This window comes from Carassius carassius, chromosome 12, assembly GCF_963082965.1.
Source record: "Carassius carassius chromosome 12, fCarCar2.1, whole genome shotgun sequence".
In the NCBI taxonomy this organism is placed as follows: domain Eukaryota; kingdom Metazoa; phylum Chordata; class Actinopteri; order Cypriniformes; family Cyprinidae; genus Carassius; species Carassius carassius.
The window spans coordinates 33802852-33818951 of NC_081766.1; the positions used below are offsets into that span (position 1 = coordinate 33802852).

At 39.2% G+C, this 16100-nt stretch overlaps 1 protein-coding gene across 1 annotated transcript in view; it reads right to left on the reverse strand.

Annotated features, from left to right (window-relative positions):
- Positions 1-16100, reverse strand: part of LOC132155296 (voltage-dependent R-type calcium channel subunit alpha-1E-like) — a 116544-nt gene that overhangs the window by 73960 nt on the left and 26484 nt on the right. Inside the window, exons 4-8 of the mRNA XM_059564174.1 lie at positions 7122-7225; positions 6815-6973; positions 3814-4004; positions 2988-3091; positions 1730-1845 (exon numbers count right to left, since the gene is read on the reverse strand). Coding sequence (XP_059420157.1) covers positions 1730-1845; positions 2988-3091; positions 3814-4004; positions 6815-6973; positions 7122-7225 — 674 coding nt within the window. The remainder of the gene's footprint in view (positions 1-1729; positions 1846-2987; positions 3092-3813; positions 4005-6814; positions 6974-7121; positions 7226-16100) is intronic.

A 16100-nucleotide genomic window follows, 5' to 3' on the forward strand; every position in this document is an offset into this window, starting at 1 on the left:
AACACTAGAATGCATACAAGAACAGACTCCATCCAGACTTCATCACAAACTCCAAAAAACAACTATAAACATTTTGATTTACAGGTGCTGGTCATATAATTATAATATCATCAAAAAGCTGATTTGTTTCACTAATACCATTAAAAAAGTGAAATTTGTATATAATATGTATTCATTAAACACAGACTGATATATTATAATGTTTATTTCTTTTAATTTTGATGATTATAACTGACAACTAAAGGAAAATCCCAAATTCAGTATCTCAGAAAATTAGAATATTGTGAAAAGGTTCAATGTTGAAGACACCTGGTGCCAAACTCTAATCAGCTAATTAACTCAAAACACCTGCAAAGGCCTTTAAATGGTCTCTCAGTCTAGTTCTGTAGGATAGACAATCATGCAATCAAAGTCATTGCAAAAGAGGCTGGCTGTTCACAGAGCTCTGTGTCCAAGCACATTAATAGAGAGGCGAAGGGAGGGAAAAGATGTGGTAGAAAAAAGTGTATAAGCAATAGGAATAACCGCACCCTGGAGAGGATTGTGAAACAAAACCCATTCAAAAATGTGGGGGAGATTCACAAAGAGTGGACTGCAGCTGGAGTCAGTGCTTCAAGAACCACTACACACAGACGTATGCAAGACATGGGTTTCAGCTGTCGCATTCCTTGTGTCAAGACACTCTTGAACAACAGACAGCGTCAGAAACGTCTCGCTTCAAAAAGGCCTGGACTGCTGCTGAATGGTCCAAAGTTATGTTCTCTGATGAAAGTAAATTTAGCATTTCCTTTGGATATCAGGGTCCCAGAGTCTGGAGGAAGAGAGGAGAGGCACACAATCCACGTTGCTTGAGGTCCAGTGTAAAGTTTCCACAGTCAGTGATGGTTTGGCGTGCCATGTCATCTGCTGATGTTGGTTCACTGTGTTTCCTGAGGTCCAAGGTCAATGCAGCCGTATACTAGGAAGTTTAAGAGCACTTCATGCTTCCTGCTGCTGACCAACTTTATGGAGATGCAGATCTCATTTTCCAACAGAACTTGGCCCCTGCACACACTGCCAAAGATACCAGTACCTGGTTTAAGGACCATGATATCCCTTTTCTTAAATGGCCAGTAAACTCGCCTGACCTTAACCCCATAGAAAATCTATGGGGTATTGTGAAGAGGAAGATGTGATATGCCAGACCCAAGAATGCAGAAGAGCTGAAGGCCAATATCAGAGCAACCTGGGCTCTCATAACACCTGAGCAGTGCCACAGACTGATCGACTCCATGCCACGCCGCATTGCTGCAGTCATTCAGCCAAAAGGAGCTACAACTAATGAGTGCTGTACATGCTCATACTTTTCATGTTCATACTTTTCAGTTGGTAAAGATTTCTAAAAATCCTTTCTTTGCATTGGTCCTAAGTAATATTCTAATTTTCCGAGATACTGAATTTGGGATTTTCCTTAGTTGTCAGTTATAATTATCAAAATTAAAAGTAATAAACATTTTAAATATATCAGTCTGTGTGTAATGAATTAATATAATATACAAGTTTCACTTTTTGAATGGAATTAATGAAATAAATCCACTTTTTGATGATATTCTAATTATATGACCAACACCTGTATACTTAACAACAACCAACTTTACAGTTGCAAAGTACCAAAATATTGCAAACACAGACCAAATCCTCAAATCTACATTTTCAGCATTTAAAAAAGGATGAAAATTATTGTCAGTACCTGCTCTGTCTATCCAGGCCCGATAGCCGTTAAGTTCTCTCTCCACCTGTTGCTGGCGTCTGAGCTTCATGAAAGCACGTCTGTTCTCCACCCTCTCTCTCTCTTTAGCAAATTCCCTAGAGAAGGATTTAGGAAATGACACATACACACATTAAGTGCTTTTTAGGTTTTGACCTTTTACAACCTGTAAAGGTGTGATTAACCAAGAAAGGCTGTGGAGGCAAGAGCAGCTACAGTAATCCATCCTTAGTGAAGCAGTCATCCAAAGAGTGTGCTTTCAGCCCACCCACGACTGCACGCTCATTCAGAACAACTCAAAACAAGAATTAGCTTTTACATCTCAAACCTTGAACATAAAATTAAATATTAGTTGAAAAATCTGAACAGGCTTTTCCTTGACAATGAATGGGGACTGGAGCATTACGATTTACACAAAGATGCAAAAGCACATGTAAATATCTTAAAAGTATAATCAGGATTTCTGTTGGTTTTATAAATGTCAATTGAAGACTTTTTAACGACCAATTAAAGAAGAAGAAGAAGAAGAAGAAGAAGAAGAAGAAAATAGCTTTAGTTTTAGCTAAGCCTGCTTTTAACAGATCTACTTTGCTTTTTAATTAATTGAAAAAAAATAAGTAAATAACAAGACAAACATAAGGAAGATATTAATTTTTGCAGTGTTTGCAACATTCCATGCCATGAATTTCTGTTCTGATTTAAGACCTTTTAAAGGCTTAATTTGAGGAAGGGGCAATTAAGACTTTTTAAGACTTACATAAATCCTGATAATAAAATGACTTATATGTATATGACTTGTGCACTTTATAAGAAGATTCAGATGCTATAAGACAGACTTTTGTCTTTATTCACTAAAAATCCTAATATAACTCGTATGCTCGTAAAATAAAGAGTGTTGCTGATTAATGAACAAAGAATCAGTTAATCCAGTAGGAGAAATCGATATGAACGCTTCTAAACTGCTCAGACTGATCTGGTTCATGAATTTACATCATTTTGATTGTTCAATAATACTTTATGATTCCAGAAGTTATTTGACCTATTTTAGCAACACTTCTATGTCGCTTTTGATCCCTTGATGCTGAGAAAACTCCAGTCTTTATTTTTTATTTATTTATTAAAAACATTTTAAAGTGATTAATGTTGCTCCTTTGGTTTCTCAAGCCAGAAATCTGGTTTCAAACTGCATTAGTGTGAATAATGACAGCCAATATTTGTTAAATATTTGTGAAATTCTTACCCAGAAAGAACACCCAAAACAAGGTTGAGCACAAAAAATGAGCCGATAATGATGAGAGGAATGAAATATATCCAATTCCATGTCGACCCCAAAGCATCATTAGTCTGTGGAGAAACAACAGTAATCAATGCATAAATTAAAGCTGTTGTTGAAAATGATCAGTTAAAGGTAATTATAGTTCGATGCTGTGTTAAACACAGTTTCTGGATGGTATAGTATATGTTTGTTTATTACGGTGTATAGTGTTTTTTTTATTATAGTTATTATAGTTTGTTAATTATAGTGCCATCATTTACTCACCCTCAAGCTGTTCCAAAGCTGTACGAATTTCTTTCTTTTTTTTGAACTCAAAAGAAGATATTTTAAAGTATGTGGGTAACCAAACAGTTGACCATAGCCAATGATTTTCATAGTATGGAGAGAAAAAAAAAAGAATACTATGGAAGTCAATGGGGACTAGAAACTGTTTGGTTACCCATATTCTTCAAAATATCTTCTTTTGAGTTCAACTGAATAAAGAAACAGGTTTGGAGGTGAGTAAATCATGACAGAATTGACATTTTAAGGTCAACTGTCCCTTTAAGCGAGCAAAATCGTTTATTAATAAGTCAAAGAAGCAGCCTAGTCACTTTAAGCAAATTAAAAATTAAAGTCATATTTATATAGAAATCACTGCAGGTTTACTGAATAACTTCATATATTAGGTCAGAATGGGTTAATACATTAACATAATACAAATGATGAGTATCAATGACTAAATATATTATATCTAGTCAGTCTACTATAAAACTGAATTTTTTGAAACGCTACTGCTGTAGGAACTCACATTGTACAGGACAGCAGTCCATCCCTCCATAGTGATGCACTGAAATACTGTCAGCACTGCAAACAGGATGTTGTCAAACTGAGTGATGCCATCATTGGGTCCAATCCAGCTGCCACTGCAGGTGTATTTCTCAGGACACTTCCTCACTCCACACGCAAAATCCACCTCAGAAGAGTCCACCGTGTCGTTTTCTGAAGAACATCAATATTAAATGATGCATTCAGTGAGTATATATATTCAGTGAGTACTTATATAACAACTGAAAAGACGATCAAAAAACGTTGTGATTGCCATCATTTTGATAAACCACAGTATAATTTGCACACACACACACACACACACACACGCACGCACGCACGCACGCACACACACACACACACGCACGCACGCACGCACGCACACACACACACACACACACACACACACACATATATTATATATATATATATATATCAAACATACAAATGCAGTATATTATTGATTCAAGCTTTGTTTGCATTACAGTTCAAAATAAATGTTTATGTTAAAATAATTAGTTTGAGATCCTCCTCATCTGAAGGGGGCAGTGTCTGCTGTGACAGACTTCATTTAGCTTCTCAACTGGAAAGCTGCATCCCAGTGAAGCTGCCTCCTCAGTAGACTAGAGTCCTCCTCAGCATTAAACATGATCACCCAGACAGCAGCTAAAGTTCTCAGAACATTCTGTCAAGATTCTCTCAAAGTGACGAACAAACACTCTACCAGTCATACGATGTTTGTTCAGAGTTATCTGGTCTTAATAATGTTCTTAAAACTTTTGTTATTTTGGAACAATTTGTGTCACTTGTTTCATAATGTTCAGAGAACATTCAAAAGTAACATTCCATTAATGTTTGCAAAAGGATAAAATGAAATGTTCCCATAACATTAATATAATCAGGGAATATAAATAAATAAAACATCTTAAAAATTAACATTCAGAGAACATTCAGAAATTCAGACTTAATTGGACTTTAGTGGAAATGTTATTTATATTTTGTTCATAGTTTTTTTGTGAACCTTTTTAGTTATGTTAGTCTAATATTTTGTTGAATGTTACTACTGGTTTCATAATGTTCGGAGTACATTCAAAAATGTAACATTTCCATTTCATGTCGAATGTTCCCTCAAAATTAGTATAATCAAGAAAAAAAAAGAAAAAAACATTTAAAAAAATGGACATTCAAGGAACTTTCAGAAATAACATGTTCATTACCTAATGGGAATATTAGCACATACATAATATTTCTATGTTGTTCATGTAACTTTTTAAAAAATGTTTGAGTTGGACGTTTACCTAATGTTTTTTTTTTCTTTTCTTTTTTCTTTTCTTTTTTCTTTTCTTTCTTCTTTTAAAAGTAACATTGTCATAATGTTTGCAAGAGGATAAACTGGAAGGTTCCCAAGGATAAGCTAAACAAAAATCTGGGCCGGGTTTCCTGATATCGATTGATCTTAGCGCTTAAGAACGTTTTCTACGAGTGATTTTACGTGGGTTCATTATTGTTTCATGTGCGTTTCCCCAAACTGTACGTAAAGCAATCGCACATAGCTGTGCTTTAAATGCTACTTAGGAGTCGCTGTCCATTTGTCAAGTGCTGAAACAACACCTTTATAGAGTGGCTCTTAATTGTAGTAGCTACACGATCGTTTATTGACGTTAACATAATGCTGCGTTCCAGACAGACAACTTGGATAGAGAGAGAGAAAGAGAGAGAGAGACTTTATTTCCGGGTCCAATACATGGCTGGTTTTCGTGCACTTTTAGCAAGTCATTGACGTATTTTTTCCCCCTAGTATTTGAAGCATTTCCTACATTACATTTTTTTTGTCATTTCATTTAAATGTGTATTTCTATTTTTTTCTGCAGTTTTTAATTATTTCATTTATAAATTAGAAAAAAATAAAAAATAAATAAAAGAAAACGAGTCGTAAAGTGTAAAATAAAGCTCAATTAAATCCTTATATTATAATCACATTGCGCTTGAATCAAGTTAAAGGTGTAATCTGCCGATTGTCCTGCAGGTCACCGCATAAATTTGTCTTCTTACGATGCACTGAGGGCTTAACGATTACTCCGGAGCACCTGTAGATCTAAGATGATTTTCAAGTGCTACTTAAGTTACGATGCTTTTGGGAAACAGACCGTAATATTAAGATCAGTCGTACGATCGTTTTTACGAACTTCTTAGGCTTACGAAGCTTTTGGGAAACTCAACCCTGGGCAATGTCACGGCATTAAATTACTTTTAAAAATTAATTTGGGGTAATTACAGTACAATGCAATACAATAAAACCGTCAGTGGTCTCCCAGTGCTTTCCGTGATTAACCTACAACAGCCTTTTTGTTTTGCATTTCATAATGAAATTGGACAAGCTCAGTGCCGACTCATTTTCTGTAAATTATTTTTCATAATTGTGTGCTAAGGATTGTGGGTGATCGTAGGACACAGAGGAGGATACACTTGATGAATGATCAAAATATGCTGAATGAAGAGCACAAAAAGAAGCCTGCCTTCCAAGCATCCTTCAACCTGAGACAGCCTTCGATGCAGCCGTAGTAGAACCCAGCCTTAGATTTCACCTCAGTCACAGTGGAAATGATGTGCATGGTGCACGCTGCAATCTTTCTCCATTGATGGCCATTCAAAAATATCTGTGTATTCTGATGAAATAAGATTACTAATAAAATTTGATGTTATAACTAATACACTGGTTCTTTTTGGGAGTGTAAAATAAAGAGTGAAGAGCTGTGGTGCCTCCAGCCAATCACATTCTTCATAATCAGAATTTCCAGTGGCGTTTGAGTCAGAAAGTCCCATGGCATTTAGGCTCAGGTGATTGGCAGCAGGACTGAGCACCAGAGATCAAAAATGGCAGATTTCAAATTGCATACCACATGCATACAACTACGGTACATTGCGTTAGAAATGTCCAGAATTCCTGTTTCATTTCAGTTAGAGGCTAAAAGGTTTCTCCATACCCAGTATATCTGGAGAGGGCAGGCAAGTGTGATGTAATTTCCCACTGTAGAACTCCAGACCGATGATAGCGAACATCAGGATGGCAAAGAACAGCAGAAGACCGATCTGCAGCAGCGGCACCATCGCTTTAATAATGGACTTCAGTACTATCTGTAAACCTGGTGGAATTCATCTGGATTAGTGCAAAGTACTTCTTGCCAAAATGCTGTTTAAAAACAAATATTGTGTTTCATATGTGACAAGATGACATTGATTTTGATCCTTGTTGATTTGGCGGATGAATAATGCATTGAATGAGTTACTTACTAGGAATACCGGAGACTAGTTTGAGGGGTCTGAGCACACGCACAGCTCTCAGGGTCCTCAGGTCCACGGGGATATTCATATGAGAGCCAGCAGTGGCCAGAATCCTGCAGGAAAAAAACAAACACACAGAGGAAACCAGAAATAAGGCTTCGTCCACACAACTGTTGAAGGGAAAGTTCACCCAAAAATGGAAATTCTGTCATCATTTTCTCACCCTCATGTTTTTCCGAACCTGTAAGAATTTCTTTCTTCCACCGAGCACAAGAGAAGATATTTGGAAGAATGTTGGTAATGTTGTTTATTCTATAAAATGGAAGCCGGCCGTTTAGTTACAGACATTCTTAAAAATATCTTTTGTGTTAAAAATTTTCATATTTAGGGGAACTATCCATTTCAATGTGGCACAGATCTGATTTTTATTATTTTCTTTTTTTCCACCACACAGATCCTTTTTCTTATGACACAAACATATTTTATTTCACACGTAACATGACATTTTTCAAAACTGCATGCTTTAGCATTGAATTATAAAATTATTCATGAATTGCACTTTATGATAGACAGAAACAGCAAAACATGTTTACTTATGATATATTAATATACATTATGGCTCCTCAAATGCTATCTAGTGAGAATACATGTGAAATGTGAAAGCAGTTAATTTTAAACATATATATATATATATATATATATATATATATATATATAGTGACGAGTCAGCTGCCTCCTCCCTGATTGTCACCGGCACCCCGTCCTAAATCGCCGCCCTTCACCAGGCTCCCGACTGGAGTGGGTGTGTGAGAGGAGGGGCGCTGGACTAGTCAGGGCTGGCGGCGTGTGATGGGGCACACCTGAAGGAAATGGAGCCTCATCACCGCCGCTGTTTAAAAGCCCAACGCGCCTCTCCTCGGGAGACCGGTCTCTTCCCCGTGCATGCACACTGGTGTCTTCGTGGGTCCAGGAAGGGTGCGTTGAGGGACTCCCGCGCCACCAGAGACGTGAGCTGCCGGACCCGCGACCCGGATGGGAACCGCACCCGTTTACACGGCCGCCGGACTCCGCCCCTTACCTGGACCCTTCCTCCATGAACACTGCCCGACCCACACGAACCCCGCAGCACGACGAGGACACCAGATTCCCGGTTTATTTTGGACACTCTTCCCCTTTGGCCACCTTTATCCCCTGTTTTATTTGATTTCCTGTTAATAAAAGCCTCTCCAAGGCCTGACGCTCCGCCTACTGTGTCTGTCTTGTGCTCCTCCCGTCACTATATATATATATATATATATATATATTCTTTTTTTTCATTGATGTATGGTTTGTTAGGAGGACAATATTTGGCTGAGATACAACTATTGGAAAATCTTGAATCTGGGGGTGCAGAAAAATTTATAAAAAAATGAGAAAATTGCCTTTAAAGTTGTCCAAATGAAGTTCTTAGCAATGCATATTACTAATGATAATATTTTTGTAAATATATTTGATATATTTATGGGAGGAAATTTGCTAAATATCTTCATGGGACATGAATATCCTAATGTTTTTTTAAAACAATTTTGATATATACAATGTATTGTTGGCTATTGCTACAAATATACCCCAGTGACATATGACTGGTTTTGTGCTCCAGGGTCACATATTATATTTGTAGATTATATTATTTATATTGTAACAGAATAAGCCTTTCAGTGATTTGATGTCTGTATTTTCACCAAAACTCCCATTATAATCAATCACACACTTTCCACAGCTCAACGGCTCTCTGATTTACATCATGTTTTCACACTTCATCAGAAAAGAGAAGAGATTTATCAGAGCACATGCATTTGAAAAAATTATGATGCACACAGATAAATCATTTATAATAAACACTGCATTATTACATAAAAAAAAATAATTGCAATCAGTTGATGCAATGATAATATATCAGGAGCATGCAGGTCAGATAATGCATGTGCTGCATTTAAAAAGGTCATGTGAACCACCTCACAAAAGAAATGGGAAGTGGGCACTTTGGCATGTGCTGTTAGCATTAGTGAGAGCTGTTACAGTGTGCACACTTCCCAAAGACAAAGATACAGTGACAAATACATTAGACAGCAGTATCTGTGAGCACAATTGCTAATGTTCAGGAGGAACCTAAAGTCATGAACTCAGGGATCAATTTGAATAAGAGAATATTAATTACAGTATGGAATAGAAAAAAAGGAAAAAGCGAGTGTCAGAAAGAGAGTGAGCCGTGGAGCGAGTGAGTGGGTGAGTGGATGAAAGCATTGCTCGGGGGTGTAAATGGTGCGAAAATTCAAGGTTGTGAATCTTTCTGTAGCCTCCAGAGCTGCAGCACGTCCGTACTATTGTACATCATGATTTGCATTAACAAATCCTTCATATCAGCTACAAGAACAGAGAGGTGCCTGCTTCATTATGCCTTTTTATAAACATACACTTCTTACGGGAGCTTTTTTCTGTCTGTGATTCAAAGGAACTTATGTAATGCTTGCTGATCAGTCAATGGACAAAGTACAAAATGATCTGCATTTAAACCATAGGAAAGTCTGTTTAATAAAAATCTTCATCTAATAGAACGTGTGTTTCCTTAGGCTTAACAATGTTTTATGTATTTACTGTAGAGTCTTTAACACAAAGGATTTTTCAAACTGAACTGATTTTGTTTTGTGTAAATCATAATAATCAATCACGTTTGTACCTTTGTGTCATTTCACACATTTCTATCAATCAGTGTAACATGACCAAACACTATTAATTATTTCACAATTTGATTTCTTTGTACCTGTCAGTGAAAACGCTGAAATGCAAACATGAAATGAATGTGGGCTCACCCACACATGGACACCTACACACAGCACTGAACTGAGCTGTGAGAGCCAGTCAACGGGGAGGGGGATGGAGGAAGATGGAGGAATAACATTATCAACACTTAGTGGTGAATCATCGGTATATCTGCAGCAAATACTTCATGTTTCACACACTATGGAAGAAAGGCTTCATGCCGAGGCTATGCTGCATTCTGAACATCTGAGCACACTGTACAATCATGCAGCTTTAAAGTAGAGCCCTGTTGTCCATGCAGTCAAAGTCCTGATAAACTGTAAAGTATTCACACTTTACACACAGGTTTCTATGGGAAATCTGAATGACTAATTCTGTGAATCATTTAATCTGAATTCATAACATATACAGGTGTTTCTCAATGAATTAGAATGTCATGAAAAAGTTCATTTCAGTAATTCAACTCAAATTGTGAAACTCATGTATTAAATTCAGTACACACAGACTGAAGTAGTTTAAGTCTTTGGTTCTTTTAATTGTGATGATTGTGTCTCACATTTAACAAAAACCCACCAATTTGCTATCTCAACAAATTAGAATACTTCATAAGACCAAGGCCTTCTGGAATGTATGTTCATTTACTGTACATGTACTCAATACTTGGTAGGGGCTCCTTCTGCTTTAATTACTGCCTCAGTTCGGCGTGGCATGGAGGTGATCAGTTTGTGATCTGCATAGTTTGGTCTCTTGTTTCTCATCTTCTTCTTGGCAATAGCTAATAGATTCTCTCTGGGGGTCAGGTCTGGTGAGTTTGCTGGCCAGTCAAGCACACCAACACCATGGTCATTTAACCAACTTTTGGTGCTTTTGGCAGTGTGGGCAGGTGCCAAATCCTGCTGGGAAACAAGAAGAATATGACAACTGTATCCAAATTCCTTGGTTCTCTTGTTTGGTTGTGCATCTTTTAAACTATAACTATAAACTATAGTTTAACTATAGTTTATAGTTAAACTATAGTTACTGTTCATATATTGTCCGAATATTGTCTTTATAGGATCACACCGGCAGTGGTTTTGGGATGTTTTTTGCCGCTTGTATTCTGATGTGCCTGTTGAAAAGACCTGAGCATGCTGATGTTCCCATCAGGCTTTTTACCTAGCTTAACCAGCACTGCTTTCTTGGTCAACTAGATTAGCTGGTCTTCAGCAGGGATAGCTAATCCAATGATTTTTTACATTGGTAAAGACATTTCAGACTGCATCTCTGTACTCTGCATGTTGACAGTCTCAAACATTACTTGAAGGAAACATAAGGCCAGAGAGCTGTGTGTGAGCTTTCACTTCAACGTTGTCATACTCATATTTGTTTTATGATGTCAAATGCAAATTTCTCCTTATGGTCCTAGAGGACCTGTGAAGGAAAAAAAATATCAAATTGGCTCTGTCCCAACAGATTCGCTTGCAGCTAATCACTAATTTTAGAAGAAATGAAAGCCACAAGCAATGGCCTACTGGCCTTGTTTCAGTTCCCAGATGAGTGGAATGACACATGTAGTTTTCTTTTAAGTCTGACTTACTTTTGCTGTTTTTAAAGAGGTCAGGTGTGTTGGAGCCAAAAGTGTGTCAGATACTGTATGTAGCAGGGATAATCAGTTTCGATTTTAGCAGCCATTCTAAGAGAGATTTTTAGGAGAAAAACTGGCATTTACAGACAAAATGGATAATAACGTTGTGTTAGTACAATTATTATTAATTTTTAATAAGACATTGTTAAAGTGGATCATTCAAAGCAAAACAAGTACATAAGATCAGATATAACATAACATCAGCCTCATTCATGAAACACAAGCAAAAAAAAAAAAATTGTTTCTGTAAAACCACTTTGCGATTAATTTAAGAGTAAATTTATGAACAGTTTACACGGGAATATGTTCTGCTCATGTTTTATGAATGAAGCCCAATGGATGCACATAAAAATGTGCAACCTTTTAGAAATTATACCTTTCATTGATGTGATGTGTGTTAAAATCAATGTCAGATCGTTTCCCATCTTTTAACAACATCTATTAAAATGTGAAAAAAGGCATAATTTGTCATAATTTTTGACAAATTATTGAATGGAATTATCCATTATTGAATGGATAAAAGCTAGGGTGCAAAATCATTTCTTGCTGTAGACATCCACATTACATTGACAACAGGGGGTCAGGGTTTAGCTGGCTAGCACAGGCTGTTATGTGTGCAGAGAAGCATCTTTCTCCATTCACAGCCATTCAAAAGTACACAGAATACCAAAAATTTCATTATATTTTTGTGGATGCTTCAGTCGTATTTTTGGTGAGCTCTTAGTGTGAAATAGGCTTATGTTTCACATTTCAAAAAGTGTTTTCTATGCAAGGTGTTGATGCATTTATAATGTGATCAGTCACATGGTCTTTATGGCTCAAAAATTGTTTCTGGAAACGACTACCAGTGAAATAAAGCAAAATGAGCAACTGCCATTCTTACTTTCTCCAGCCTTTACAGACCTCATTGACTCATGCCATAAATTTGAGGCTGCATTTAACAAAAAAAAAAAAAAAAAAACATATATATATATATATATATATATATATATATATATATATATATATATATATATATATATATATATATATATATATATATATATATATATATGCACTAAGTAGCATAAAAAGTTCTAGGGAAAGACTATTATTATTAAATATGACTTGCTGATATCAGTCATAGGGATATTGTAGAACCAGGTATCATGTTGCCATATTTAAATAAAGTTTTCAAATGTAGCTGTCACTAATTAAGCAAGTATATGTTCAGTTAATTGTTAGCCTCTTCCATGTCTGCATCTCAAAAACAATTGTTACTTCTTGCCGAACTTGTACATGAAAAGTTCTGTGGCTGATTGCAGGTGTTATGTCGATTTGTGCAACCCGGTCAGATTTTGCTACCTCCTGTCCTCCAACAAAAAATGACCATATAGGTCGTTTGTGCAAGCACCTTATTACGACCTATATTTACATTTTAAAGTCAAGCAGCCTCTAGCGGGCATAAAAATAATGACAGTATCACATTGTAGTATACACTCTGATGGGTTGTATTTCAGGGATTTGGACAAACAACCTATAAGGCGTATTGGTTGGAGGACAGGTTGTCCATTAAAACAGTGGGTAGTACAATTCGACAACGAAAAATGTTGCCGACAAAATTATGGTTTATTAACATCTACACCTACCACAACCCTAAACCCACCCCTACAGTAATGCAAATACAGTAATTATGTGTCATATTCATTGTTGAAGCTAGAAAGGATACAGCTACAGGAAACCAACAATAAAAAGTTTTCTTTCACTTATTAGATTGTGTTTTATTAAAGTCTACACCTATCCTAAGCCTAAACCTACCCTTACAGTAATGCAGATACATTAAATATGGTTGTTTAGCATGAGACAAAGGATGCAATATTGATGTGCGCATGTGCAGTAAAACCTTGTAGGAAAATCTGATTGTAGGATAAAATGCCAGGACACCGGAAACAGCCATTGGATGGTTTGTGATTTGGACTTAGTGATTTAGGAGTCGTCTTGACTAGCCCTAACTCTTCACAGATTTAGATGCTGACTTTAGCACTGAAAAACTTCAAGAAACACTCTTAAAGCCAAAAGGTAGGAGTCCTAAAATTAGGACCGACACATCTATTGTTTTCTCCTGAACTGGCAAGTTAGGAGCTACTTTTAATAGCCTGAAGGTGTTTTGTGAATCCTAGCTGGCCATTAAATTACATTTTTAATATAAGTTTACTAAGCTATACCTTATGTTAAATGTTAAAGGGGTTGCATTGTCCATTATTATAAGACAGAGGAAAATGTATAGTTCACACAGTGTTGTTTGTTTTCTAAAGAAAGCTAACATTCTGCATCAGTGCCACTGGAGGTAAATATCATTTTTTGTCACACTTACGATCTGTTTCCATCACTTAGCATATGTACTGTAATGTGTAGTTGATTTCACATCCTCATCAGACAAACACTTTTCTAAACTACTGAGTTTTTAGGCATCCCTGCATCTACTGATCTCCTGGTTCTGCACAGCAGATTTTACATTTCATCTGAGAACTTGGAAGGAAATCTGGAACTGAGGTAAATGGGAATTAAATCTCCCATCTCCCAGGCTGTCCTCTGTGGCGACGCTGTCAGGGGCTGTGCCCAGCAGTTCCTGACAGAACAACAGCAGACTGAGCCCATACAGCACATCTCGCCCCGATGTGATCCTCCGGTTGCCACCATTCTGTCGCGGGCAGTGCCTGCTTGCCACCGTGGGCGCCCCCCTGTGTCCTCCACACCAGCTCCGCCCCGTGCTGAGAGTTCTTTGAGGCCGGCGCGTCGAGCCCTGCACAGGAAATCGGTGCCCCCCATGTCACTTCCAGCTGAGAAGTCCTCTAGGAAGATGACTAAGCGGCCCTGACACGAGCAACTCGGAGATGTGGGAGACTGCTCTTCAGGAGCTGGCAGAGACAGCACCACTTCTTCCCCCGGAGAAGGGCCGGGTGGAGAATCCTCAGTTTTTGTATCTTCGGTTCCGCCGCTGGTCCAATGGCAAGCGGCAACCACTCTTTCATAAAAGAGCAATTTCCCTTTCCTCCGAGTTGAAAGGCTCGCGGGTTGATGATGAGCGACGCACTGCCTCCTCATTCTCACCCACGACGCCCCCTTTCGTGTCACTCCACGTGTCTTTGGCCAGTTCCACTGGGAACATGAGAAGTGTGGCCATGATGACTCGGAACGCGATGCCTTCTGGGCCTTCTTGGCCTCCCAAGTTCAATGGCGTGCTCGAGACTGTGGTGGCAGTCCAGGACGCCTCTGTCTTGCGCGAGGAGATTGCTGTCCTGCTGGCGAAGGATGCAATCGAGCCGGTCCCTCCAGCTGAGATGATGATAGGCTTTTACAGCCCTTACTTCATCATACCCAAGAAAATCGGTGACCTTTGACCTATCCCGGATCTGCGAGTCTTGAATCGGGCCCTGCACAAGCTCCCGTTCAAAATGTTGAAACAGAAATGCATTATCTAATACGTTCAGCCCCAGGACTGGTTTGCAGCGATCGACCTGAAAGATGCGTACTTCATGTCTCGATCCTCCCTCGCCCCAGACCGTTCTGCAGTTTGCATTCGAGGGTCAAGCATGGCAGTATAAGATCCTCCCATTCGGGCTCTCCCTGCCCCCCCCCCCATGTCTTCACGAAGGTCGCGGAGGGCATCCTTGCCCCACTCTGGGAAGTGGGCATCAGGATCCTCAACTATCTCAACGACTGGCTCATTATGGCCTGCTCCCGAGAGGAGTTGTGCGATCACAGGGACTTAGCGTCTTGGTGCATGGTGCTGTGGTACATATCGTGTCACCATCACACCGATATGTCACCACCAATTCAGCCCCTGGTCGGACCTTGCCTTTCGATTCGGGGACCTCTTTGCTCCCCACGAGTCCTCCCACTGCCAGCTGTACTGTTCCCTGTCCCAGGCCTCCCTGGGCACGGATGCACTGGCACACAGCTGGCCTCTGGCACTATGCAAGTATGCGTTTCCCCCAGTGAGCCTGCTCGCACAGATGCTGTGCAAGGTCAGGGAGGACAAGGTTCTCAGTAAGTCCGTTGGTTGCGCCTTACTGGCCCACCCGGACCTGGTTTTCGGGAACTCATGCTCCTCGTGACAGCCCCTCCCTGGTGCAACCCCCTGAGGAGGGACCTCCTCTCTCAGGGGTTGGGCACCATTTGGCACCCACATCCAGATCTTTGGAACCTCCACATGTGGCTTCTGTACGGGATGCGGCAAACCTAAGTGATCTGCCACCGGTGGTGGTAGACACTATCAATCAGGCTAGAGACCCCTCTACGAGGCAGGCCTATGCTCTGAAGTGGAGTCTGTTCGCGAATTGGTGTTCTTCTCACCTAGAAGACCCCCGGAGATGCTCGGTCAGAGTCGTGCTTCTTCCTGCAAGAAAGGTTGGAGAGTAGGCTGTCACCCTCCATCCTGGAAGTGTATGTGGCTGCCACTGCAGCCCATCATGATGCAGTGGACGGTTGGTCCCTGGGGAGGCATGACCTGATCGTTAGGTTCCTGAGGGGTGCCAGAAGGTTAAATCCTCCTAGGACACCCCTGGTTCCCTCCTGGGACCTCT